This window comes from Calypte anna, chromosome 2, assembly GCF_003957555.1.
Source record: "Calypte anna isolate BGI_N300 chromosome 2, bCalAnn1_v1.p, whole genome shotgun sequence".
Classification (NCBI taxonomy): Eukaryota; Metazoa; Chordata; class Aves; order Apodiformes; family Trochilidae; genus Calypte; species Calypte anna.
The window spans coordinates 104,319,393-104,344,094 of NC_044245.1; the positions used below are offsets into that span (position 1 = coordinate 104,319,393).

The window sequence follows — 24,702 nt, forward strand, 5'->3', positions numbered from 1 at the left end:
ATGACAGAGCCACATTCAAGTACTGCTTTTTATACTTGCAGTCCTTCCTATTTAACAGAGAAAAGGCCCACAGGTAGGTAACTATTTTGAAGTGTTCTAGAGCAGAGTGTGACATCTTACCTATGTAACTAAGCAGAACTGGAAGAAATATTAGTCCGTGTGTTGCTCCCAGCAGAACCATAGCTAAATACATCCTGAAGTAGAACACCTTAAAGATTTGAGATTTTGAAAAAGCCAGTACTATAATCCCTCCAAATTTGGTCAGCGTGATACCACTGAAAACCTGTAAATAAAAAAAAAAACATTTAAGTAGTCAGTAGGGCTCTAGGTAATTTATTTGCTTAATTATTTAACATTTGCAAAAAAATCCTATGTAATTTGAGGGTCCTTATATGCAATACCCAATAGTCCTTAATATCAAGCCCAAGGCCTACTCAGGAAGAGAGTTCAACTTCTTGGTCCCACTAGAACTCGATATCACAGGGGCCAGGCTTGGTATGGTTAATAATCCACTCTAATCTGCACAACCAACTAGTTTTAGTTTAATTTTTACTTTGGGCAGATACATATGTTACTAAGGTAACTCACTTTTTAGTGTCGTTCCTTACCTGGAATGCAGAATCACAGAATGTTTTGGGTTGGAAATGACCTTCAAGATCACCCAGTTCCAACCCCCTGCCATGGGCACGGACACCTCCCACTAGACCAGGTTGCTCAAAGCCCCATCCAACCTGGCCCTGAACACTTCCAGGGAGGGGGCAGCCACTACGTCTCTGGGCAACCTGTGCCAGTGTCTCACCACCTTCACAGGAAAGAATTTCTTCCTAATATCTAATCTAAATCTACCTTTTTCCAGTTTAAAACCATTACCTCTCACCCTATTGCTATATGCCCCTTGTAAAAAGTCCCTCCCCAGCTTTGCTGTAGCCCCTCCTTCAGTTACTAGGAAGTTGCCAGAAGGTCTCCGTGGAGCTCTTCTCCAGGCTGAATAACCCTGACTCTCTCAGCCTGTCTTCATAGCAGAGGTGCTCCTCATTACTTGCTCCAAGAAATAACCCAGTACGTGCAAACATTCCAATCCAATCCAGGTTGCTCCAAGTGACATGATAGTACTGCCTGGATACCAATCCCTGCTTCCATTACCAAAGCTTTGATTACATCCCATATTCAGAACAACCTTTCCTAGTCACCTAGTATTTGGAAGAGAAGCACTTCAACTTTAATGGGATAATTCAAGTTTAATCTAAACTTCTAGGTGATCCAAAGCTTTTTTGCTAGGATCTCTATTATTAGATAACAGTAGCAAACTAATAATTGAGTCTTGATTGCCCTTCCTACTAGTAGAAGCCAAGTTTGACCTCTAAGAGCCCTCCCCCCCAGTAGATACTTACTGAACTGCCCATGTGAGAAAGGGCTTCTTCAGCACGCTCCACTCTACTGCCCTTAGTACTAACAGTGAATGCTCTTGTCACATGACTACAGAATTCCACAGCAATACCACAGCTCTAGAGTGAAAAGAAACATACACAAAAATATCATCTAAATGAGATCTTTGATGTTCAGGTCTCTACTTGGAACTCCAGACAGGCTACAGACTTGCTAGCAGCTGTGTTCAGTGCCCAGGGTTAAAATATCATTGGAAGTTACCAGCTCAGCATTACTTGGTTACTAAAGGCTGTTCCAGGTGCTTATAGGGCATTTTACTCCCAGTCATGGCTAATGGATGACCCAATTAAACAGGAATTGAAATAAGAGATTGTTTTGGAGGACACAAGTTTTTTGATGTTGAAGAAAGCTCGCTTCAATATAGTGTGTGCAGTGAACATGGAACATAAGGAGAAATCACATGGCTCTAGAGTAACCCCAAGCATGCATGCTGATCTGATACCACAAAAACTCAGCTGACTTCCATTTCTAAAAATAATTTGTTCAAATAGTCATTTACAACACTGAACACTTGACAAGTCTTAGACTTGCTTACAGACTTACACGAGCATGTGCCTCAGTGTAACATGGGTTAACAGTTTACTCCCTCATAACATTCTCAAATCTGCAATAAATCTCTCTAGAGAGCAAGGAAAGGTACAGCTCCAGCACTCAGCTATGTTACCAAGTTCTGGAGTGTTTCAGCAAAGCACTCTGCCTCCATGGTTTCATCCATTTATGGAGGAACAGTACTGGTTGTAGCACATTGCAGATCTACCTCAGCAGAGCATTAATACAGCAGAAGCCTTAACATTAACCTATATATCCTTACGTTAGGCACGAACAACCTGTGTCAGTGTGCAGTAGATCCTAGCCTACATGTCAGCAATACAACTGTTGCTGCAGAACAAGAAACGACCCCTAGATGCAGAATAGCTTACAGTTCAGTTTCTGTATTTTACCACTGCTGGGACCAGCTGTCAGAATAAACCTGTTTTCTACAGACCACCCAGATTATTAGGATAGGTCCACTACTGTTCAAATGTCTAAGTTTAGTAGGAAACACTACTCTGCACCACGAATATATACACATAAAAGACACAAATTAATTCAAGACTTGGAAACAAAAGCAGAGGGATGTCTTGTTAACTTACCATGACAAGATTTACTAATGAAACTGCGTTCAAGCTGATGCCCCAGAGCCACATCACTCCAAACATATTGATGATTATCATAGCAATAGTTATCGAAACTACAACAGCAGCCCACACTTCAAAACCAAGCAGCACAGTTGTCACCAGAAATATTGATCCCAAGGAGATGCAGAGGTTAAAGATGGCATCATGCACAATTGTCAAGTATTGTTCATAGAAGACATAAAACACGCTGTGAGATGAAAAAGAAGTAGTTAGCCATCTTCCTTATATGCTAATATTAGATTAGCTTCTGTGCTAAAGTAGTTCCCTCCCTCATAGAAGTCACCTACAGGAAGTGGCTTCCTAGCATTAGCATGGAATGATTCCTGTGGAACACTGTTGTTATTAACACTTCACAAACACTTCAAACAGAAGTTGGATGTGGAAGTCAGGGTATTTCCCACACAACAACAGCTGGCAGAATGTCAGCTCCTCAGATGGATTGTAGTATCTGCAGGAACTACTGCAGAGGGTCTAAGCAGATACACTGAGCAGCCAGACCCTAAGGGTGGAGAGAATACTTTGAAGCAAAAAGATGATTATTTCAGCTGTACAGATTCCAATTCCAGCTCAATTGCATTGTGGTACTTCTATGCAGAGCCTTTAGCATGATAATCATGTAAACATTACTGACAAGCAGTACTTGACATCACTGCTGCCTTTGCCTGAATTTAAATAACTTCAAATTTGAAGTAGACACATTCACATTACAGCTTACAATGACTCAGGTCAACATATCTGCTTTAACTAAGACTTCTAAACCCTACTATGAATGCTAGGAAGAGCAAGAGCTGCAGCCAGAGCTACCTTTGGTGGTAGCTGGAGAAGGACCTGTTTCTTTATTTAAGTTAGTTAAACAGAAATAGGGGTGTAGTGCTGTGGATACAAGTTGTACTTTTGTGGCTTTACTAGAAATTCCAGAATCTCTGTATTACCTTCTGCTAGGCAAAACTCAAGACCCTACATTGTTATCAACCAGTACTTTCCTCAGTTGCTCAAGCTGAGTGTCACAAAGGCAAGAAAGATCTGAGCTTACCTGTAAGGAAACACCCGGAAGTTCTTCTCTTTGATGCCCATGGATTCAGTAATGTTATCTGCTATAGCCCGAGCTTTCTTCATAGCATCAATAAAATCAGATGATGTTTTCAATACAGTATGGTAAGTCATGAAATAAGTAGCTCCGACATCAGAGTTGTTGTTTATTAAGTTGACAGCCGAGTTATATGCAGCATGTCCTCTATATAAACATAGCAGAATTTTAGATATCTCTGAACACCATTCATATTTGTTACCTTTGTAGAGTTACAACCTTGTTTCTAACAATTTCAAGAGCTGATATTAGCAAGCTTCAGAGCACAATACATTTCAAGACAGCACAAGATATATCATGTGGTTGAGAATGCAATTTTTTTCCCCAGTTTTTTTTCAGAAAATACTATAGAACAGGTGACATCAATGTTTGACTTTAGAAGTCACAGAAGGATACCAGATATCCAACCTTGCAGACAAAGTTACACCTCCAGAGCAAGGCTCTTTCATGCACTGGACTAACAAATTACATAAAATATGGCTCTTACCCTTTGCCACACTTAGGATTAGGATTGTCTGATAGGAACATCGGCAAATATGTCATGAAATCTTTGCCCTGTGGTCTCTGCTTTCCTTCTTGAGTCAGTGGTCGACAGCGAATGCAGGACGGATCTGTGACTGAAGGAGCAGAGGAAGAAGGTCAGCTCCAGAATCAAGTATCTTAGTCTTGAAACTAGCAACTTCTGACTGGATACAATTCCATAAAAAGCATTTTGCTGACAAAATAACTGATCAGCCCTGAAACTCCACATAAAATTTGTAGTCCTTTATTTATTGCTTCCAAGGCAAGTACTACCAGAGAAATGAATTACTTGTTCACTATCTCCATTAGACCCACCCATTCAGAACTTTACCAAACTGAAGAATATAAACAAAAATAGAGCACTAAGTTTGTGTGCTCTAATGAAACCCCCAGAAGTATCAAAGTTTTCATAGTTTTTGTAATAATCATTACATTGGCTGTCTTTGGCCTGCAGAATATTTAAGTTCATTCAAACAGCAGCTCAAACAAATCAGAGGGCAACTCAAGAGGTGCCTGCTTACAGTAAGAAAAGCTATTCAGCTGACTTGTACCATGATAAAGTGTTTTGGCTGTGTAATTTGCACACCAAGCTAATCCCCTGGCAACAAGATGGGTGCCAATACCTGAAGCATTGCAAAACTGTCCAGTGTTATTGTAGACTCTGCAACAGGATGACTGTGGCTTCACCCAGTCAAAGTAGTCATCAATCCAGGACGATGGGGCATAGCCTATCCTTGTGCTAATAAAAGAACATATCCATCATCAGTAATTGTTTCATTCCAGAACACATCCTCTAATCTCATTCTGCTCCAAGATACTTAGTTCTCCATGTAGTCCCCAGTTCCAGTACCCCATACAAGAGCCACTCTTGCTCATAACACTGCAGCTAGCAAACAGCAGGAGCTGCTTCTCTGCATTTGAGTTCTACTGCCAAGCTCAGTTTTCCATCCCCTGCCCTGTACTATTCAGGATATTGTTGCCTCTGCTTTCAAGCAAGCCTCCTCCTTTAGTTATGCTGAAGTGAAGCCATCAAACTAGAAGGAAGAGACTTTGACTGGTTTGCTTCTGAACTCCAGCTACTGAATGCATTCTGGATGCTAGGCTAGAATATATACCAAGAACCTAAGCATGCAAGTGATTTGCCAGGACACTGTGCCCATACTGAAAGGTTTTAATGAGCTTTTTTTTCTTCCTACTGTTGCCAGATTCCTTGAAGGATGAAGCCTCTTTTCCAAGCTCAAGTACACCAGCACATCCCCCACCAGTCTGGGTAGCTTTTATTCTCATTCCAGGAGATTGCCAAAGCTTCTTCCCTTCCCCAATTCCAAAACCACAGTACAAAGCCAGTACTACAGAGTGCTAGATAAAAAAAAAAAAATCAATAGCTGATCCTGAACTAAGTTAAAGGACTCATTGGCCAGCTACCTCTCTCCCACATGACTATGCAGACAAAAAGAAAGACTTACTAGCTACCAATTTCTGCAGCATCGAAGAGCTGCTGGACAAGTGAATCATTATTGCATCCCATTCCACCACACACCATGTTCTGCCCTTCCAAAGAGGTGTAGTTGTGCCCTTCTTCCAGAACGAAGTAGACAGGAGGACCTGCATGCAGGTACTTGCTGAGATGGCTGAAGTAATCCATTACATAGGAGTCCTTAAAGGGAAAATCTTGAGTTACTATTACATAGTACACATTAAGACAAAGGTTTCAGTTCAGCCACAACTTAAGGGCAATTTGATCTTTAGACCTACATCTGGCATTGACAGAGACTGATCCAGTCCAACCTCCACATTGTGTATGACTGCTGCGCTGAATGACAGAACACCCACAAACACTGCTATCTGCAAAAAACCCAAAAATTCATGGAAGTGAGAACTGTACAGAAAAAATAAATAACAGAAAGCATTTACTAAGTTAATAGCAACCAGCTAAAAAAGCTCTAAGTATGTTACCCAGGCTCAGTATGACAGGCAGTAGAAATTAGCTACTCAGGGTCCCCTTTGGAGCTATGAAGGAAAACTTAGAAGGCAGCAATAAAAGATACAGCAGTGAAAAATATGCCAAACACCTTCTGTAAATAAGCACAGTAACCTTTTTGCTGAATCCATGATTAGGTTTAATACTAGATTAATGAAGTGCAGGAGCCAACACATGCGGATTTCTGACATACACCTAAAGTGATATGTCAAAAATTGTCAGTAATGTAACTCCTAAATCTGGGTACTGGACAATCCAAGGTCTTACTTACTAGACATACACTTGTGGTTACAATAGCTGGAAGCAAAAATACTAGAATCTTAATTTCTTTCATTGCATTGAATAATTTTCTTTGGTATTAGGCCTTCATACTCACTATATTTTTGCCCAGGTTTAGATGACCGTTTACTTTAAACAGAGTATACATACTACTATTGGTCTCATCCAATCCTTGAGCAGATAAGGAGAATACAGGTTTTTGAAGAACACAAATAAGATGTTCTCAGAACGCTGGACTCCACTCATGTCTTCATTGCTTTTGATGCAACACAGAATATCCAGTCTATTCCTCTGCAAATGGGTTAAATGCCAGATTTAGTACAATTCTGCAGAAGCTGCTCTCTTATTACACTGCAGTTACAGGCACATTTATACTCACCTCTTGACGCTTAATATCCAAGCCCAGGAGACTTACAAAGCAAGTAACTTGAAGAAGAAAGTCTATGAGCACAGCCATTCCAGCAAAAAGGGAGAATGTGCGAACCGCTGGCATCGTAGACAGTGTTCCTGAGGGAAGTAATCCAGTTTGGTAAGCAAGCTCCCTGCTCATAGAAATGCATAGGCATTTTCTCGAAAGATATCCATGTTAAGTGCTAGCCTTACAGAAGGGCAAAGAACATTTCTCTTCAGAGTAAAAAAAGAGTGATATGAGCCTGGCTACAACTGCTGTCTTGGACCTTTTTGGCAGCATTAAGGCTGTACATAGAAGTGAAAAGCTTGAAGTTACAAGGCTGAAGGATAAAGAGGGTGGTTAAAGAGTGCTGTCAAGCAACATCTTGCTTCACTATTAATGCAAGCTGACTCAATGGCCAGTTACACTCCAACCTGGCAAGTCCCTTATGAAAATAAAGTCAATATATACTTGGAGTGTAACAACATAAAATATGCCTCTAACACATCCTGTAAGAATGAAACTCAAATGTAATCTGTTGTAGGGGTGTTTTTCCAAGCCCTGGCAAGATGACAGTGCAATGCAGGAGCAAATACACATTTGATATATTACTAAGTTCAAATCTAGACTTGCCTGCCACTAAAAATCAGTAAAATTCTCCAGCCTTTCAAGCTGAAGAGTTTGACAGATTCAGAATTAGATCTCTTCAACTGTGTTCTTTTTTTAAAATATTACAATACCTAATCCCAGAAGAGGTCAAATTAAACTTCACTACAGCAATGAACAACTAAGCTAAATTTCCTCTACAAATTCTTGCTTTTAGTTTTGCATTTATTCTTGCAACATGCAGCTATAAGGCCCCTATCTTCAAATATTAAAGAAGTCTTACCAAGAAAGAATGCCACAGTCTCCGAAAAAGATGAGAGAAACATACTGGGTGCCACATCTCCCAAAACTCTGCCAATCTGTTTATCCAGAGTTTCACCCTGAAGGCGCTCATCCCTCTGTTTTAAGGCAATGATTTATTTTAATTAGGAGTCTCAGAATCACCACAGTTGAAAAAGACTTAAGATCACCACATCCAACTGTCAGCATCCCCCCCCCAAATAAAATACGTGTACCAGTATCATCCACTAGAGCATGCCCTGAGGTGTCTCATCTACAGTTTTTAAATATCTCCAGGGATGGTGACTCCACCATCTCTCTGGGCAGCCCATTCCAGTGCATAACTATTCTACCAGTAAAGAATTTTCTCCTTGTATCTAGTGCAACTTCAGGCCATTTCCTATCACTATTCACTTGAGAGAAGAGTCCAGCACCCACCACCTTACAACCTCCTTTCAGGTACTTGTAGAAGGCAATAACGTCTCCTCTCTGCCTCCTCCTCTCTAAACTAAAAATTCCCAATTCCCTCAGCCTCTCCTCACAGGGCTTGTTCTCCAGACCCTTCACACCCTGGCTGCCCTTCTCTGAACTCACTCCAGCAGCTCAATGTCTTTCTGGTAGTCAGGGGCACAGAACTGAACACAGCCCTTGAGGTGCAGCCTCGCCAATGCCGAGTACCAGGGGACAATCACTTCCCTTCTCCTGATGGCCACACTGTTCCTGATACAGGCCAGGATGCTCTTGGCCTTCTTGGCCACTTGGGCACACTGCTGGTTCATATTCAGCTGGCTATCGACCAGCACCCCCAGGTCCTTTTCTGCTTGGCAGAAAAGTCATGCACTTTAGAGAGTCATTTCATATGGCTTTTAAAACCAAACAATTTCCAAACATCATTTTCACTGTATTAACCTGGGTTAGATTAAAAAAGCAGAGATTCTCTGATACAAAAGCAGCTTGAACAGCAACCAAAAGCAGCACGCAGCAAGCCTGTTGCCTGGCTTCAAACCTTAACTTAAAATAGAGTAGTAAGGTCAGTACTCCAGCTGAACCACACACCTGCCAGAGGAAGCAACAGTTTCAGTGGGTTATTGACCCTGTCATATCAGAAAGCAAATGACTCAGAAACCCCTGGTCTGAAACACATAGTTTAGTTCATGATTCCTGCCCACAATACACTAAAATCACAAGTGACCAAAATAGTAACTAAGTTCTACTACTACCAAAGAAGGCTGTTGAAAATATTATTCATTTGTACATATTATTCATTTGTATGTGGACCAGAAGCAGTATTTAATGAGCTTCATGTCAACCAGCAGTAAGAAAAAAGAGGTTGTCATTTTTTTTTTTCTTTGGGGAGGTGGTAGGGGGAATGGAATGGAGCAGATACACGCGTATAATTTTGGGTGTCTTCAAGACCACGAGATATTCTGTGAGTTGAGAGCTGCACAGCCAGGGCTGAGCAATGTAATACATAAGACTGTCTGCTGCAAGTTAAACTTCGAAGATGTCAGGCACAATTACAAGAGTCTGTGTGGAAGAATACATACCTGAAGTGTCTGGACTATAATGAAAATATTGTCCACCCCAATAGCCAGCACCAAGAAGGGAATTACTTCTATCACAATCAGTGTTAGTGGGATTCCAAAGTAGCTGAAAATGCCTATAGAACATGCCACCGAGCTCAGTACAATCAAGATGCCTGCGATGCCCAGAGAGATCTTTGAGTCCACCTAAAAAAAGATGTAATGACTGTTAACCAAACCCTTATCATCACAAAGGACAGATGGCAGCAATAGTCAGCACATATTCTCACACTTAGTGCCGTTAGCAGAAAGCTTACTTTGTGGTTCTTTTGAAGATCCATACACATACACATACATACATATAAAAAATTCAAAGCTTTAAGGATGGTAGCTTCAAGTTAAGTTAATTGCATTACTTCAAGTGAATAATAGTTGAGGATATGAAGCACACATGAATTGTCAGGTGTGACAAGGGCAATGCTCCTCCTAGCTCCTGCCAAGGGAGTTGTCAGTGCTTTAAGGCATGATCGAATACAAACATTCTGCAAAAATATTTAAATCACTTAAAGCAAAGAAAAACCTAGTCAGCAAGCTTCAGCTTCAGTGTTTGCAGCAATGAGAACTCAATACATACCAGAAGTCTTCTAAAGCTCTGGATATGTCCCAAAGCTATGGAGATGTACAGAAACATTACAATATAGCTTATCAACACAGTGCGGATATCACTATTGCTTTCCCGATTGATTTCATCTTCAATACTCCGTTCAGCAGAAAATGATATAGTTAAGTTTGGATTATCATAGTTCTTCAGAAAGTTAATAAACCTAAAAAAAAAAAAATCAGTCACAGTGTAAAAGAAAAAATACTTTGTATTAAAAATACTTAGAAGTCTGTTGAAGGAAAATTAAATAATCTGTGTGGTACAATAGTGCACTGTGGCCAGACCATACTTTGAGGGGCCTTCATCATTAGGAGTTGCTGGCTACACATCCCTAGAACTCTATCCAAGCACTAGAAATACCACTATGGCATGAAATACTTTGAATGCTCTCTCCAGAGTTTGAGGATAAGCAGATAGCTTGCACAAGCTGTTTCAAAGTTTAAGTACAATTTTCCTCAAAGCTAGACCTAGAAATCAGAAATATGACTGTAGCTTGCTTGTAGTACTTATACAATTTATTAGCCCTCACTTCAGATTTCCTAACTGAAGGGAGGTGCTTATGACACAGGGAGACACTTGCTCAGACTTCTGAAGTACAGTAGTTTTTACCTGAATTCTTAGCCAGAGCAGCTGACCTGTGTAAGCCAACATCAGCTCTTCTACACAGTGAAGGGGATGAAAGCCTTAGATCATCTCAAAGATGTCTTTAAAAATCAAATCTCAAGAATTACAAGATGATGGACCTTTCCTCTAGTGGTCAGCAGTCCAGTAGACTTTACCTGTGTCATTCTAGCCAAAGTGCAATATATAAAATTCTTCCTGCAGTTACCAGCAACAACTACTACTGGACTAGATGGTCAGTAATTTACTTTGGGGAGATAGGTTCTAGTCTTATTAAGTATGCCAGATAAAATGAAATTTTTATGACCAGTAGGGACTGTACTTAACTGTTTTTACTGCCTCTCAAAACATCCCTGTAGTTATACTGAGAAGCTGTCAGTATACTACAGGTGTTTTTCATGTATCTATATTTAAAGCTGTTCCAAGTAATGTGTGCATTTCAGAATAAAGGAAGCCTACTTACTCTTTTTCCCATGCCAAGGCTTTCATTAGCTTGTTGGAATCATTGTAGTAGTTGTTGACAGGAAAAGTAATAACAAGAGCTGTAGCATTATTATAGTTTTCATCTGTGGAGGAGGAAAATTTTGTCAGGCATTATGAAATAGAGCTTACATTCCAGTATAAGCAGGTACAGTTAGTTTTAAAATCAGAATCGTCCAAACAACCCTATCCCTACAACTCCATTAAATGCAACCTGTTTAACAACACTTTCTCAAAAATACAGTGGAAACAAAGAGATGTTGATAAGCACTTCAGATTGTATTAAGTATTCATTATTTACCATGTTTATGGCACCCCAACATTAAATCACTGCACAGCTAGACAAGGGACTACTGCATAACCCATGCATCTCACTTTCCATCTACTGAGAAACAGAATATGGTTTCCTAAATACTGTGCCTCTTGCATGCTTAAGATTTTGCTCAGAGCAAGTACAAAACCCCTACAGCTTAATCAAGAAGTGCTGCCCTTCAAAGGCTTTTTAGTACATTGGTGTTTGATGTATCTGTCAAGTTCTGTTTAATTGGACAAATTGCTTGAACAAAGCTCTGGCTTCAGAATATTATGGAAGGACTTCCTCTGTGAACACCCTGATCTATCAATAGACATGTTAGATCAGCGTCAAAACTTTATTCTAACTCAAAAGCAAAATACATGGACACCTCAGCATGTCACCTGGAACCACTTCCTGTCTTTATCTGCTCTCCAGAAATCAGGTATCCCTTAACAGGCTGAAAGCAGACCAAACATTTGCATACTTATCAACAGGACAAGTATGTTCCAGTAATAGACTGCTTGCATTTTGCACTTTCAGAACAGTCTGCCTCCAATCTCAGCACTGATATACTGAAAAGTAATTTAAAATACTTTTAGTATTAAGTTTAACAAAACTGCAATTTCCCTAGAGTGCATTTAAACACCCGTATTGAATGAGAAAACACATTTAGTGCCAAAGACAGCACGCAATATCTACTCTCAGTACTTAACCTGCAATAGAGTTTTGCCACCTACCATCATATCCTCCCAACACCAGCCATGGAAATACAGGTCCACCAAATGTTCCTAAACAGGGGTCGTGAAGCAAGCTTGTGTCATTCAGTGATGCTGGAGCCCTAAAGAGAACACCAGCAATAACTTGTTAGCTTCTGCTTGACAACTGAGGCACAGCACCACAGGACAAAAAAAGTAAAAAGCTGTTGTGTTGTAACTCGACTAGCAAGAAAGAAATGAGATAGGGCTGCTAGCAATACTTTGCCCTTGTGCTTTGTTTGCTTTGAATTTAAACACACTGTTACAGGTGTCTTCCTTATAGCTTCTAAGACAAGGAGTAGTTTCTACTCAACTGAACTAAGAACAGAAGTGAAAGCTTTAAAACTGCTTTCTGTTCCAGAACTCTACTTCACAAAACTGTTCAAAACATGTTTAAGGTAAACCAGAGCCAGCATCTGCACCAACCCAGTTTAACTGGAAACCTGATTAAAATGTAATTCCTGCTTAACTCCAAGATACAGAAACACAAGCAAGCTACACTAATCTGCAGTTCCACATAGCAATATTAGTTTTAAAAGGGGCAAGGAAAGGTTCAAGGGGACAGTAACTAGCTAGCTTTGTCTGACAGAAAGATAAAGACCTAGTTGGCCTACAGTTTGAAAAACAAAACAACCACACATATAATAGTACTGCTTACCGAACACAGTACAAGAAGTGACTGTGGTAGTCAGCAAAGGTATAGAACTCGTCCCCAATACTGTGATCTAGAACAGAATGACTGTTCTGAAAGTAGTTGAGCACACTCAGTATAGTGCAGTTGTTGTTGTAGGGAGCAAGAGGAGCCAGGCAAATATCTTTCAGCATTACAGTCTCATTGTCAAAAGAAGCAGTTAAGCTGACAATAGCATCCTGCAAATCCAGTACCTTGAAAAAAAAAAACCAAACCAAACCATAGTTTGAGCAGTAGAAAAAAGCATTTCCCTTACAAGACAGGACCTAAGTGTATGCTGTCTTCCTCTAAGTTTCCAGAGACTGTGGAAGACACCAACAGAAGCACATGACTAAACCCATTAGTTCCACACTAAGAATACTTACTTAGCATCGCTAAGGTTACTTAGCTTGCAAGTGCATGTCTAACAAACAGGTTTGAAAAAATAAAAGTTTTATAGCAAGACTACATTTTTTAATATGAATATCTAGTGATTGTTTTGATGGAAACATGGCATTCCAGATGGAAGCCAATTCTATATGGCTGTACTTGTTAGTTATGTTTAGGTCTTTGTTCTTGGAAAGCTCCAATTACCTGATGGAGAATGTCTTTGTTAAGTGGAGGCCCAAAAGGTACATTTGCTCCAGATGGGTAAGGTGAATAGATGTCTGGATGACTCTTTGGTGCTTGAATAATAAGTTGTTCAGTACGAAAGAAAGGCCCAAAGTGTGTATCAAAATACTTCTTCTCCTTGTGAGCTTGGCTGCTTGGAGATGACCAGAGATCTACAGGGTTTGTAGTTGCTTTTACATATACAAAGCCTGAGCAGCACATTGCAATGAAGACCACAGAGAAGAGGATAACAGGACGTGGGTTTCTGACACAGAAAGCCCCCCATGATGTGAATGTCATCCTTAGGCCATTCTCAAACCTTTCACCAAGCCTTTCGCCACAAGTAGGTTTTCCTGTAGAAGCAAGAAGTAAACAATAAGCCTTTAAGAAGCCAGTTAAGCAGCATTTTCTTGAAGTCCACTAGGAAAGATGAAATTTTATTCTAGCTGTCTTTGCACTAAGTACCAGAAATTGTGTCTACACTGACAGTCAAACCCAGGAACTAACCCTTGACTGAGGTCAGGGGAGCAGAAACCAGCTTGTACCCAATGCTGCCCTTTCTAATATAAAGTTGTCTTTGATAGCAGCAGGCACAGTAGATCAAGGCAGGAAGCACCTAGAGCATACATGCATGTTAAAACGAGCTCAAATGCTACACAAATTAAGCTACTGTTCTTTCACTGCTTGCTTTGAACAGATACATGAATGGGTGAGAACATGATCAAATTGATTTCAGCATCACATTGCCCTATCTGCCCCCAGCAACAAAGCACTACAGAACTTCCTATTAGCATAGCTAGGTGCATAACCTGCAGCCAGGGCTTTCAGCATCCAGCAAAACAGAGTTAAGTATTACAGTAAGAGAGCTACTGGTCAAAGGACTGAAATTCAGCCTTTGTAAGAATGGTTTATATAGCCCAAAAAACCTAAAATTCCAGAGCCCACCCACAGAAACGGGACATGCTTAAGCCAAGTTTCTAGTAAGTCCATTACTCTTCCACAAGACATACCATTGTCACGATGGGAATTCACAGAAAAGGCTACATTGCTGTCGATTGGTGTGTACTCTGAGACAAAGTGATGCCTCCTGCAAGACAAAAAGCTTTGTTATGCTGCTGCCCCCAAATGGTATCTTCTGGGGTTTGTACAGAAAGAACAGAGTTCCATGGTAGCAGTAGGTTTGATAATCAACTCCTCTAGAACCTTTGATAATCAACTCCTTCTATACCCATCCACTCAAGAACAGTAGTCTCCAGCTTTATGATCCTTTGAGACCACTTACAGCCACATCAGCTGTCTTAGTAAGCTTTTCCAGCTTGGATCAACAACATGTTCTTTATGCCCAGTTAGAAGATCAGTAGTATTAACAACACAGAGAATCTCTTTAAATTTGTCATAACAGAGTAATGTAGAAATCTCTTGTAGATTTATTAGAAATATTTTACTTCATTAGACAAAATGCTTCAGACAGGCAAGTTATAGCCCAGAACACTCAGGATAGATCTATACTGCTTATACTCATTCCTGATATCCACAGCATAAATTAAGTTCAATAGCCTCTTCCTGGTAATCTAATCAGACCTCCAATTATGGCTGGATTTTTGGGTTATGATAAAACATCTCAAACACCCTTATCACCTGCTGTCATGTACTATGTGTATTACCCTGTAAGATAAGGTTGATGAGCATGTCATAAGTTTCTTATATCCACAATCCTTTTCCACATAGGTTTAATTCTTGTTATTCAGCAATTTCAGATTTCTAGTTATAACCGAACAATATTAAAGTTATACCAAACAGTACCACCATACTTAAGGATAGACAGTGGAAGCCTCTGGAAAATGGTGTTAGGAAATATTAATAGGCTTCCACTGCTCCAGATTATGAGCATATCCTCCCAAAAGCATTTATAGCAACAGCTACTTCTGCACTTTACTACCACCATATAGCACAGAAAATCTGGCTTGCTGCTCCTCACTTTACAAAATTTTGTAATTACTGGAAGCTCAGCTTCATTCAGCTTTTTTTCAGAACAGGAGACTATCAAAGAGCTATTCATGACTTAATTTGCTATAGGGCAATGATTGGTTTTTAACAAGTTCGAGTCTGCAGTAAAACTTACGATTGCTTGTGGCTGCCAATACTAAATCTTGTTCTCTCCCAATATGACCCTGACTAGAATTCCTACAGTACAATTATCTAAGTCAAACTTTAAAGGGCTTCTTTCCCCCTGTGACACACATCCTGACAAAGTATGGTGTGTTTAAACACTTTGTTGCACATGCAGCAACAGCCATAAGTAACAGAGGTATTAATGAATAGGCCTGTTCATCACTGGACTTTTCCAGCTCATTCCAATTCCAACTTAAGGAAGAAGTGACTTGAGGGAGAGAACAGGTCTGCATCTTTACTTAGTCAGATGGGTTGTCCAAGGTATTAGTTTATTAGTATACTGACCCAGTCTGAAACATTGTAAAACCCACAAACATTTGAGTATGAAGGCAGTTCACTGCTCCTGGAAGGCAAAGCTCCAGAGCATGCAGATCATCCAAGAATGACACAAATAAACTGACACGTCACTCTTTACTACAAAGACTTAATATCAATCATAGGAAGCAGATATATGCATTTCTGCATATATCTGCATTGAGACTTTTGCGTAGTCTCAAGTTCTTATAACACTCTTAAATTTGTGTATTTGATCCTGAGCTAGAAATGCTACAATTTGCACTTCAACTAAACAGACTTCTGCATTCACTTTCTAGCATGTGATTTCAGTTGTGGTTTACGCTCCCTGTCAGTACAAGCATCTGCCACAGAACATGACTTCTGGCTGGCTGAAAAAGTAGGAACATTGATGTTTCTGTTCAGGACAAAGGAAGTTCTCAGGGAAGAAGCAAGCATCTTTCAGAGCTGAGCATTTTGAATGTTTTACCTGTAACACCAGACTCCAAACACGAGTCCAAAAAATATGAGAAGAAATGCCATGTAGGAGATCCACATGATGACATACATAGCATCCAAGCCAAACAAAAGCCAAGGAGGAGGCAATGGAGGGGGTTGAGGTTTTGGACCACAGACAATTGAACAGTCCTGACAGCTGCATGGTCCTGTTGAATCATCCATAGACTCATTACAACCTTTGGTAGCATTGTTCATAGGATTCATTCCATGGACAGGAACATCTACAACAAATTACATATTCAAGAACCAGTTTACTACCAGATAAGAATTCAGCCCTTCACAATACAAACTTCCCAGTTAAATGAGTCAACCTGTTCACATAAAGCTCTAGCCTGTATAGAGAATTGCCTTTCCTGGTCCTGTAGCTGACAAATTGTAAAAAACCTAGAATGGTTTGGGTTGGAAGGGACTTTCAAGGTAATTTTTTTCCAAGCCCCCTCCATTGGGCAGGGACACCTCCCACTAGACCAGGTTGGTCAAAGCCCCATCCAACCAGGCCTTGAACACTTCCAGGGAGGGGACAGCCACAACTTCTCTGGGCAATCTGTTTCAGTTTCTCACAATCCACACAGGAAATAATTTCTTCCTAACATCTACTATAAATCTACTCTCATTGTTTGAAACTGCTCCCTTTCATCTTGTCACTCCAGTCCTTGATGAAGACTGCCTCCCCATCTCCCCTGTAGGCCATATGCCACATGCAATGTGATAATTCAAGACACGAGTTGACAATTTCAACAAGTCAAAAAAAAAACAAAACACAACCAAAAACAACTTTAGCCACTGCCTTTTCCATAGTGGGCACTAACTATTTACTCAATGAGTAGCCATGTTTTAGACTATTTTAGTCTGCAAAACTAATGAGCACATATTTCTATCATTTAAGCAACAGTTTGTCAATTTCCTCATCTGTTCAGAATGTGAAATGTTGATCAATTTCCCTAAAAAGAAGTTCTAAAGGATCAGGATACTGGATACTGCCATGGTTTCCCAAGGAATACAAGCTATCCAGTAGTCTAAACTAAGTCCACCCCATACTGGACTATGTTACTAAACTAAGTCCACTCCTTGAGTTTGAGACATATATGCAAGAAGTTGCATACAAACCAAGCACAAACTATGACTCCCTAGAAGAAACAAAAAAATTCAGTTTCTTTTGCATTACTTGGAAAGTCTGACTGCAGACATTAATTGCTGAGCTGGTGTTCAACAGATCAGCATCCGAGCTACAGCACAGGGCCTTTGACAAAAGCTACAAAGGCAAAGTGTGTTCAGTTTCTTACCTGAAAAGATAGGAATAATGCTGAAAGGAGTTTGCCCATTGTCTTTACTAAACATGTACTCAATCCAGTTGGTTGCATTGCAGTCATTGACTTCCTTCCCACACAGCAGCCCCAGTGCTTTAACATTACTTGATGGTGCCTCCACATCTTTGCAGGCATTATACATTGCTAGGAAGAGTATATGAAGACAGAAGTCATTACATTAATGTTATTGTCTAAGTAAGAATTCCAAGAACTACCACTAAGACCTTATAGCTTTCCTTATAGCTTTCAACAGGAAGCATCTCTAAGACAGTGAAATAATTCTTTCAGTGGTATTTATAGTATTCAAGGTTGCAATGTATTGTTACAGCTATCTTACTCTCAGTAGGCCACCTGAATCTGCATTATGCTACAATCTTTTTTACTGTTTGAAAGGGAACAGTACTTAATACAAAGTTCCTTTCAAGGAAACTTATGACAATAAATTTAAGGGACTTTTGACCTGTAGACCATATACAACTCATAACTTGAGTTTACTGCACAAAGTGTACAAAGACTGAATTAATGCTTCAAGCTTGATATAAAACCAAAATACAACCCAAAATTTTGTTCTTAGAAAAATATATTTGGATTTGACAAAGGACTTGAACAGTCCATTTCAAGAGGAATATGTGCCTGTTAGGGAACCATCACAGTGCACCAAGTACAAACTCCACTATCATACTTGCCAGACAGTTTCAATACCAGGTAGGCTTTGGACATTCAGTACTTGGCAACAATTTTGTTTTTCTGAAATTAAAGTCAACAGGGTTATCAGCTATTAACTATTTGTATAGATGTCCAACCTCAGCTGAGTCTTCAAAACCACTTTTAAGATTATCAGTGTAATGTCTCCTGCCCAGGCAGAAATTAGTGTTCCAACCGTTTCATGGGGGACCTACTGGTACCTACTGGAAGGCTAAAACTTTGTAAAACAAATACGTCAAAGACATACTTCCCTCTCACAATTATACCTGAGAAAGCACTGGTCTGAGTACCTTAACAAAAGTCTAGGTAAATTAATACAGTGTTTACTCACCATTTGAAAAACGTTCTCCTATAAAGTACTGCAGCTCTGTAATGCTACTTTTGTTCTCTTTTAGAATTGGATCATAATAAGGTATGGTGCTTGTAACGTTCAAAAAATCAGATTGATGTGGACTGCAAGTCAGTTCACAGAACAGGTTTATCAAGTTGTAAAAACACGATGGACATCTGGATAGGAAAGTCAATGAGCAGCAATCAGATTAAGAGGTAAAGATGCAAGGCTTATTGATTTGACCTACACAGCTAGGGTAAACATTTTGTTCAGAGTGACAGGACAAAATACTTAATTTTTTCAAGTTTTTAAATAGCAATACAACATTAGTTGGTGCTTAAAATTGCTTACTACTCATCAGTAGCATCAAAATTGCCTACCTCAAATAGCAAATACAAGCAGAATTTGAAGGAAAAGTTAACTGCTTCTAGCAGGAAGACTTCTGTCAGAATAAGAAGGCTGAACAGTACTTTATTTCAGCCTCTTCTGAAGGCTTCATTACAAATGCAATAACCCAAGACAAACTAAGGTAATGTTCATTCTACCATCTAACTTAATCCAGGCTTCAAGTAGTTACTTCATTACATGAAAGCTTCCTGATACAGATTGTTCCAGTAAACCATTACGTTAAATTACCACCCTTTCTACAGCCTACTTTAAAAGAAGAGATTATACACTTTCTTATTATGTTACAAAGCTTCAGTTGTTTTGCCATTTATTAGCATACCTGGAAAGAAACTGCAGAGGCAGCTCCAAGTTGTCCTTCAGAGTCTGAAGCTGACGAACATCACAGCAAGTGCTAACATTGCCGAAGAATAAGCCTGGACAGAGTTCCTTAAATAAAAACAGCATTAAGATCAGGGGGAAGGAAGGAAAAGCATGTTTAAGACTTCAAAACATTATCATTATGGGTTCTGCTTCAGCATCTTTCAGAACACAGTAGCTGTTGCTTTGGGAGAGGCATAAGAAAAAAAAAAAAAGAAGTCTGGCCAATGAGATTCTCTGAAGAACAGGGAGAAGAATCACTTTTTATTCAAGGCATCATTCCCTTTTAAAAAGCCCCCTCAGATGATCTTTAGTCACCAGTGTCTAGGTACAGAATCATAATGGTATTTGAGAGTCTATTAATAAGAGGACAATACATGTTTATCCAAGTTAAAAGTCCTCCTCCATCTTATCCTCCAGGCTGGATGGTATCAGATTCCAAAGTCTCAGAAGGCAAAGCATGAACCACAAAACCATTGATTACCTGGAAGAGCTATTTCATGTTCAGTTTATAGTAGAGATAAATGCATTTAATACAAGTATAACTGATAGTAAGCTACAAAAACTATACATTAGGTAATTGGAAACAGTACAAAACAGTAATTACCTCACCTATATATATTTAAGTCATTCCTGCCACCAGATATACCATTGTTTAACTCCATAGTTATTTCACACTTTAAAACTTCGATCTGTCACCTGCCAGAAGGCAAGTCTGGCAATATCATCCTGTATTCAGTACCAAAACACAAACTCTATTTTGACTGTGGTTTTGCTCACTTTGACAGCTGCCATCCAGATAAGGAAATATGGTCTCATCCTAGGAACAGCTAAGGGGACTGAACTTGGACCAAGTCTGCTCCATTTTAATAAGTGTCAGTTACAGCTTTCCTACTTAAGGAAGAAATCAGAAATGATCACCTGATGGAAAACATAGATTGGTCTTGTCCTTTACAGATCAGAAGGGCATAACTACAGAATGTATCATGGTTTGGAACAGTCTTAAAAAAAAAAAAAAAATCTGACTAAAGACTGCTCAAACCAATGAAGAAAATATACAGGAAAGCGACCCAATCCTACATTTAAGGTTGCTTGTGAAAGCCTGTAACAACATATTTTGAAAACTTCTCATATCTCTAAACAGAAGCTGCTAGGGCTACAAATTGTAACTGAGAATGCAGGGATAATCTGTTAATTTCTTCTTCAGATTAGGATGAGAAATCTAAAGGTCCTAGAGCAGATCCAACAGAACCCAATACAAAACTCTGAGGCGTACAATTATTTTTTAGTAGCAGACCTCCAAAAGCAGCTCACCTGCATTAACTCATAGCCATCCTCTGGTAGTGCTATTGGTGGTCCATCATAAGCACAGTTGTATCTCTTGTCTCCAGGAGCAACTCCACATTCTCCATACCAGACACAGGATTGTGAAAGTACCTAATCAACACGAGATAACTGATTAACTGCAAGGAATAGTTGCCAAAGATCTTACCCACTGCAGAGTTTAGGTGCTGCCTAACTCTGCAAAATCACTTACAACCCAGATGAGAAAACTTCCTGTTAATTTAGATGTCAGCATGTACTACATGAAGCACTCATTAACAAAAGCATGTGCTTTTGACACAGTGCACACCACCACTGATACTTGACTCAGTTCCTGAACCTTCCTTGCCCAGTCTTGAAACAGAAGTTCCTATAGTTACACTCCCTATACCTATATATTGTATAGCAAGTGTAACAGTTACTTCAGAAAAGCTTAAACCAATACTTGAAAGGCATCTCCAAATGTAATGTAGAAAATAATTTGTTCATGCCAGGCAATGTATATAAAACTGTCACTTTAGAGTACATTAGTCAGTGTATGGAGAGAAGTGTATTGCTTATATCCAACACTCTTAAGTCCTCCTGTTGCCTTTTAATCCTCCTTGCAAACTCACTTACAGTGACAGATTGAGGAAGCAGCAGCATAAAGAGGATTCCAAAACAGAATTTCACAGCAGCTGCACTTGCCAAAGATTGCCATCTATTGTCACAATCACACTGTCACTACTTTCAAGCCAAAGACAGCAACACTTAAATGGGCTGACAGGGATAAGTAAAAAAGAAACAGCTTAAAATCTCATTTTGAAAATGTTTCAATTCAATATTGAAAAATTCAGATACCTGTTATTACATGCACAAAACAAAGGAAACTGAAGAAGGACATTGGCACCTTGCAAATCTTGTATTTTTGTTCCATAGCACTGACACTGAAACATCTGAAATGCTAAGCCAAAATATTTATTCTGAAAAGTAAAACATTTAGTGCAATAACAAGTTATTTACAGCAAAAGCTTTAAAACAGCTCCAAGGTCTTCCTATGCACCTGGGCTGGAAGCAGAAAGCAGATTACACACTTGCTGCACTTCTGAGAGCTCTGATCAGAAGTTTGCATGGTACAGTTTGAGATAGCTGACCTATTTTAATCTCCTGAACAACCTTGACCCAGCATTTCTAGAGACACCATATGCTTACACTGCAAAGACAGACTGCTGTGCTTTGTGCTTGACCATGAATAATATTGTTTACTGACCAGAGAGGCCCCTGAAAGGCTGTATTCATAACACCCAAGAGCTACCCAGAATTACAATGCCTCCACAAGATTCATCTTTGTGCTGAGCAACACTGACACTTCTTTGAAAAGTGTAACAGTAATTGATTTTTTTTTTTCATTAAGGACTCACCAATTTACCTAACCTTGTTAGAAGGTATTTTTCCTTTAACTTAAACAGCAAGGCCTGATTCAAAATTACAAAATATGACTTTGGGACCTGGCTTAATACCAGCCATCCAGAGACTACTTTAATTTTTCTACAGCATTTCTTCTAGCTAATCCTGTAACCACCTGCTAAGTACCACTGTATTCTTGCTCTGAAGCTGGAAAGCACCTCTTTAGATTGCACCTGGGAAAACTCAATGTTTAACATCAGCATATACCAAAAAGTTAATTTTCCACAAGTTGGAGACTGTTTACAAAAACTACACTGTAAATTTGTTCATGCATCGAATTAATCTAAGAACCCAACACTACTTCGATGCACATTTAGAAATTACTATTTTCACCTCTGCTTTCTCACACCTGTACACCCCAGTTTCAATAGCAAACAATCTTCTAGTGGGGAAAGAAGATAGTTTAGTGTTTGTATGTACCTGTGCCAGAAGGGAACTAATAATCTTTTCACAATAAAGCAGACTCACTGCTATCCTTGCAACAGGGGCAAAAAATTAAGGTGTTTACTACTAATCATGAGAACAGCATTAGGCATTTCTTCAGTATTAGGTTGGCTTCCATGTTTAGTCTAGAATGATTTGTAATCATACTTTCTATTAACAATTTCTAAAAAAACCCCACACTAACACTTTTTATGCTTTAGTCTTGTGTTCTAACATTTCTTAATTTTAAAAGCCCATTAAATTTTTTTTTTTTTTTTAATTAAGAAAAACTTAGGTTCTTCCAGAATGGAAAGTGTGGTAAAACTGGTTATGCCACTACTAGTTTTGGTTTTTTTGTTTTGTTCCTTTAAAAAAAAAATACTTCTTGCATAAAACTCAAAAATAAATTTCAGCTACCACATGAAGCTGACTGATAGTTTCATTGTTTTAAAACTGTTATCTGTATTTCAAGGCAATACTTTCTTGATCACAGCTACACAGACAAAATAAATCACAAGCTGCATTATCTTTTTAAATTTACCTAGAAGGCTTTTTCCCACCAATTTCAGGACAGAAGATAAAACAACTTACTTACTGACACAGGACACTTAGTAATGCAGCAAAACGTGTTCAGCTAAGCACACCAGAAAAAGCAAGACGAGGTGCTTCAGCCTAGACTTAGTTTACATTTGCAATTTGAAGAATTTAGCACCATATTACTGAAGTTCCACATCAACAACACCGATACCAGAAAAAATGTTTTTATCACTCAAACTTACATCCTGTTTAGAAAAGGTAAACAGGGCAGTGACTTTTAATTACTAGAAGGCACTCAGGACTAGTACTGCAAGTCTAAATACTCTTTCACTATTAACAGCAAGAATGCATTTCAAAGACAACATGAGATTAAATATTTAAGCCATGATTTGTTCCCTGAACCAGTAAGCTGTGGTGAGCCTTGATTTACAGTGGTTGAACCAGGTCAAAAAGTCTAAAAAAACAGCAAATTATTAAAAGTCAGCAGCTTCAACTCAGGAACACAGCTCCCAGGCAACAACAAGCAAACAGCACACCCATCATCACTGAGTCAGCCACAAAATATAGGAGAGGGATGGTCTTTAGGTTTCAAATGGTATTCAGGGATACTACTGGTAACTAAGTAACTACTCCATTACCCCTGATAAGATACAGCTGAAAGTTATGTCCCCAAAATCCCCCTAAGTAAAAGGTAGATTAAGTTACAAAATAAGTACTTTGCTCTTTCCATTCTTTCAGACAAACATTCCTACCCTGGTAAGAAGAGATAGATAGGGATGGGTAAGTGTGGTTGTAAATAAGTCATAGTTAAACCTAGTTCTTGCAGAGTCTGATTTTGAAGTCACTTAAGACTTTGGAAAACAATCATCTTCCTTAAATGGGTGAAAGCCCTCCCAGAGCCAAAATTAACAGAGAAATGTGTTGAACACAACTGCCTTTCAAACAAGGCAAGATGCTCCATAAAACTAACAGAGTTGTGTTTCAGCTAATTGTTTTGTTGTTGTTGTGTTTATTTTTTTCATCACATTACTAAGTGCTCCATGTTTTAAAATTGGAGTTTTCTAAATACTTTACAAAGCAATAGCAACACAACCTTAGGTTAAGGCTGTTCCTTTTTGCCCCCCCCCCCCTCCCAACAGCTTAGAAGCCACCTGGCACTACACTAACACGAGCCTTCAGCACATTCCAAGTTCAGAAAAGTTCAGTTCCAAGTTCAGAAAAGAGAAATTTAACCTGAGGTCAGAGCTCCAGAAGCCCCAGTACAGAACTTGCACAGGAGCAAGTATGTGCATTTCATGACAATTAACATTCTACAAAGGTTCTGTTACAGCTTTCTGGTTCCCAGACATTATTATTTGTTTGTAATATAACTAGTGATCCAACAGCTCACAAACACATTTACTTCAGTCCAAATTTCTTCAACTGCATGTTGAAACAAATCAATAATCTTCAATGCTTTCAGCAACATCAGCCATCACCAGTAATGAATATGTAGCTGTTAAGCAGACAAAGAAC

The 24,702-nt window shown here is 39.2% G+C and overlaps 1 protein-coding gene across 1 annotated transcript in view; it reads right to left on the minus strand.

Moving 5' to 3' along the window:
• NPC1 (NPC intracellular cholesterol transporter 1) overlaps positions 1-24,702 on the minus strand; it is a 29,346-nt gene that overhangs the window by 1,150 nt on the left and 3,494 nt on the right. Inside the window, exons 2-24 of the mRNA XM_008497589.2 lie at positions 20,773-20,895; positions 19,421-19,527; positions 18,694-18,869; positions 17,634-17,801; positions 16,322-16,571; positions 14,397-14,473; positions 13,369-13,739; positions 12,763-12,989; positions 12,087-12,187; positions 11,038-11,140; positions 9,927-10,116; positions 9,317-9,499; positions 7,774-7,888; positions 6,873-7,000; positions 6,644-6,784; positions 5,989-6,078; positions 5,700-5,890; positions 4,857-4,972; positions 4,199-4,328; positions 3,658-3,858; positions 2,580-2,811; positions 1,392-1,505; positions 121-283 (exon numbers count right to left, since the gene is read on the minus strand). Coding sequence (XP_008495811.2) covers positions 121-283; positions 1,392-1,505; positions 2,580-2,811; positions 3,658-3,858; positions 4,199-4,328; positions 4,857-4,972; positions 5,700-5,890; positions 5,989-6,078; positions 6,644-6,784; positions 6,873-7,000; positions 7,774-7,888; positions 9,317-9,499; positions 9,927-10,116; positions 11,038-11,140; positions 12,087-12,187; positions 12,763-12,989; positions 13,369-13,739; positions 14,397-14,473; positions 16,322-16,571; positions 17,634-17,801; positions 18,694-18,869; positions 19,421-19,527; positions 20,773-20,895 — 3,697 coding nt within the window. The remainder of the gene's footprint in view (positions 1-120; positions 284-1,391; positions 1,506-2,579; positions 2,812-3,657; positions 3,859-4,198; positions 4,329-4,856; positions 4,973-5,699; positions 5,891-5,988; positions 6,079-6,643; positions 6,785-6,872; positions 7,001-7,773; positions 7,889-9,316; positions 9,500-9,926; positions 10,117-11,037; positions 11,141-12,086; positions 12,188-12,762; positions 12,990-13,368; positions 13,740-14,396; positions 14,474-16,321; positions 16,572-17,633; positions 17,802-18,693; positions 18,870-19,420; positions 19,528-20,772; positions 20,896-24,702) is intronic.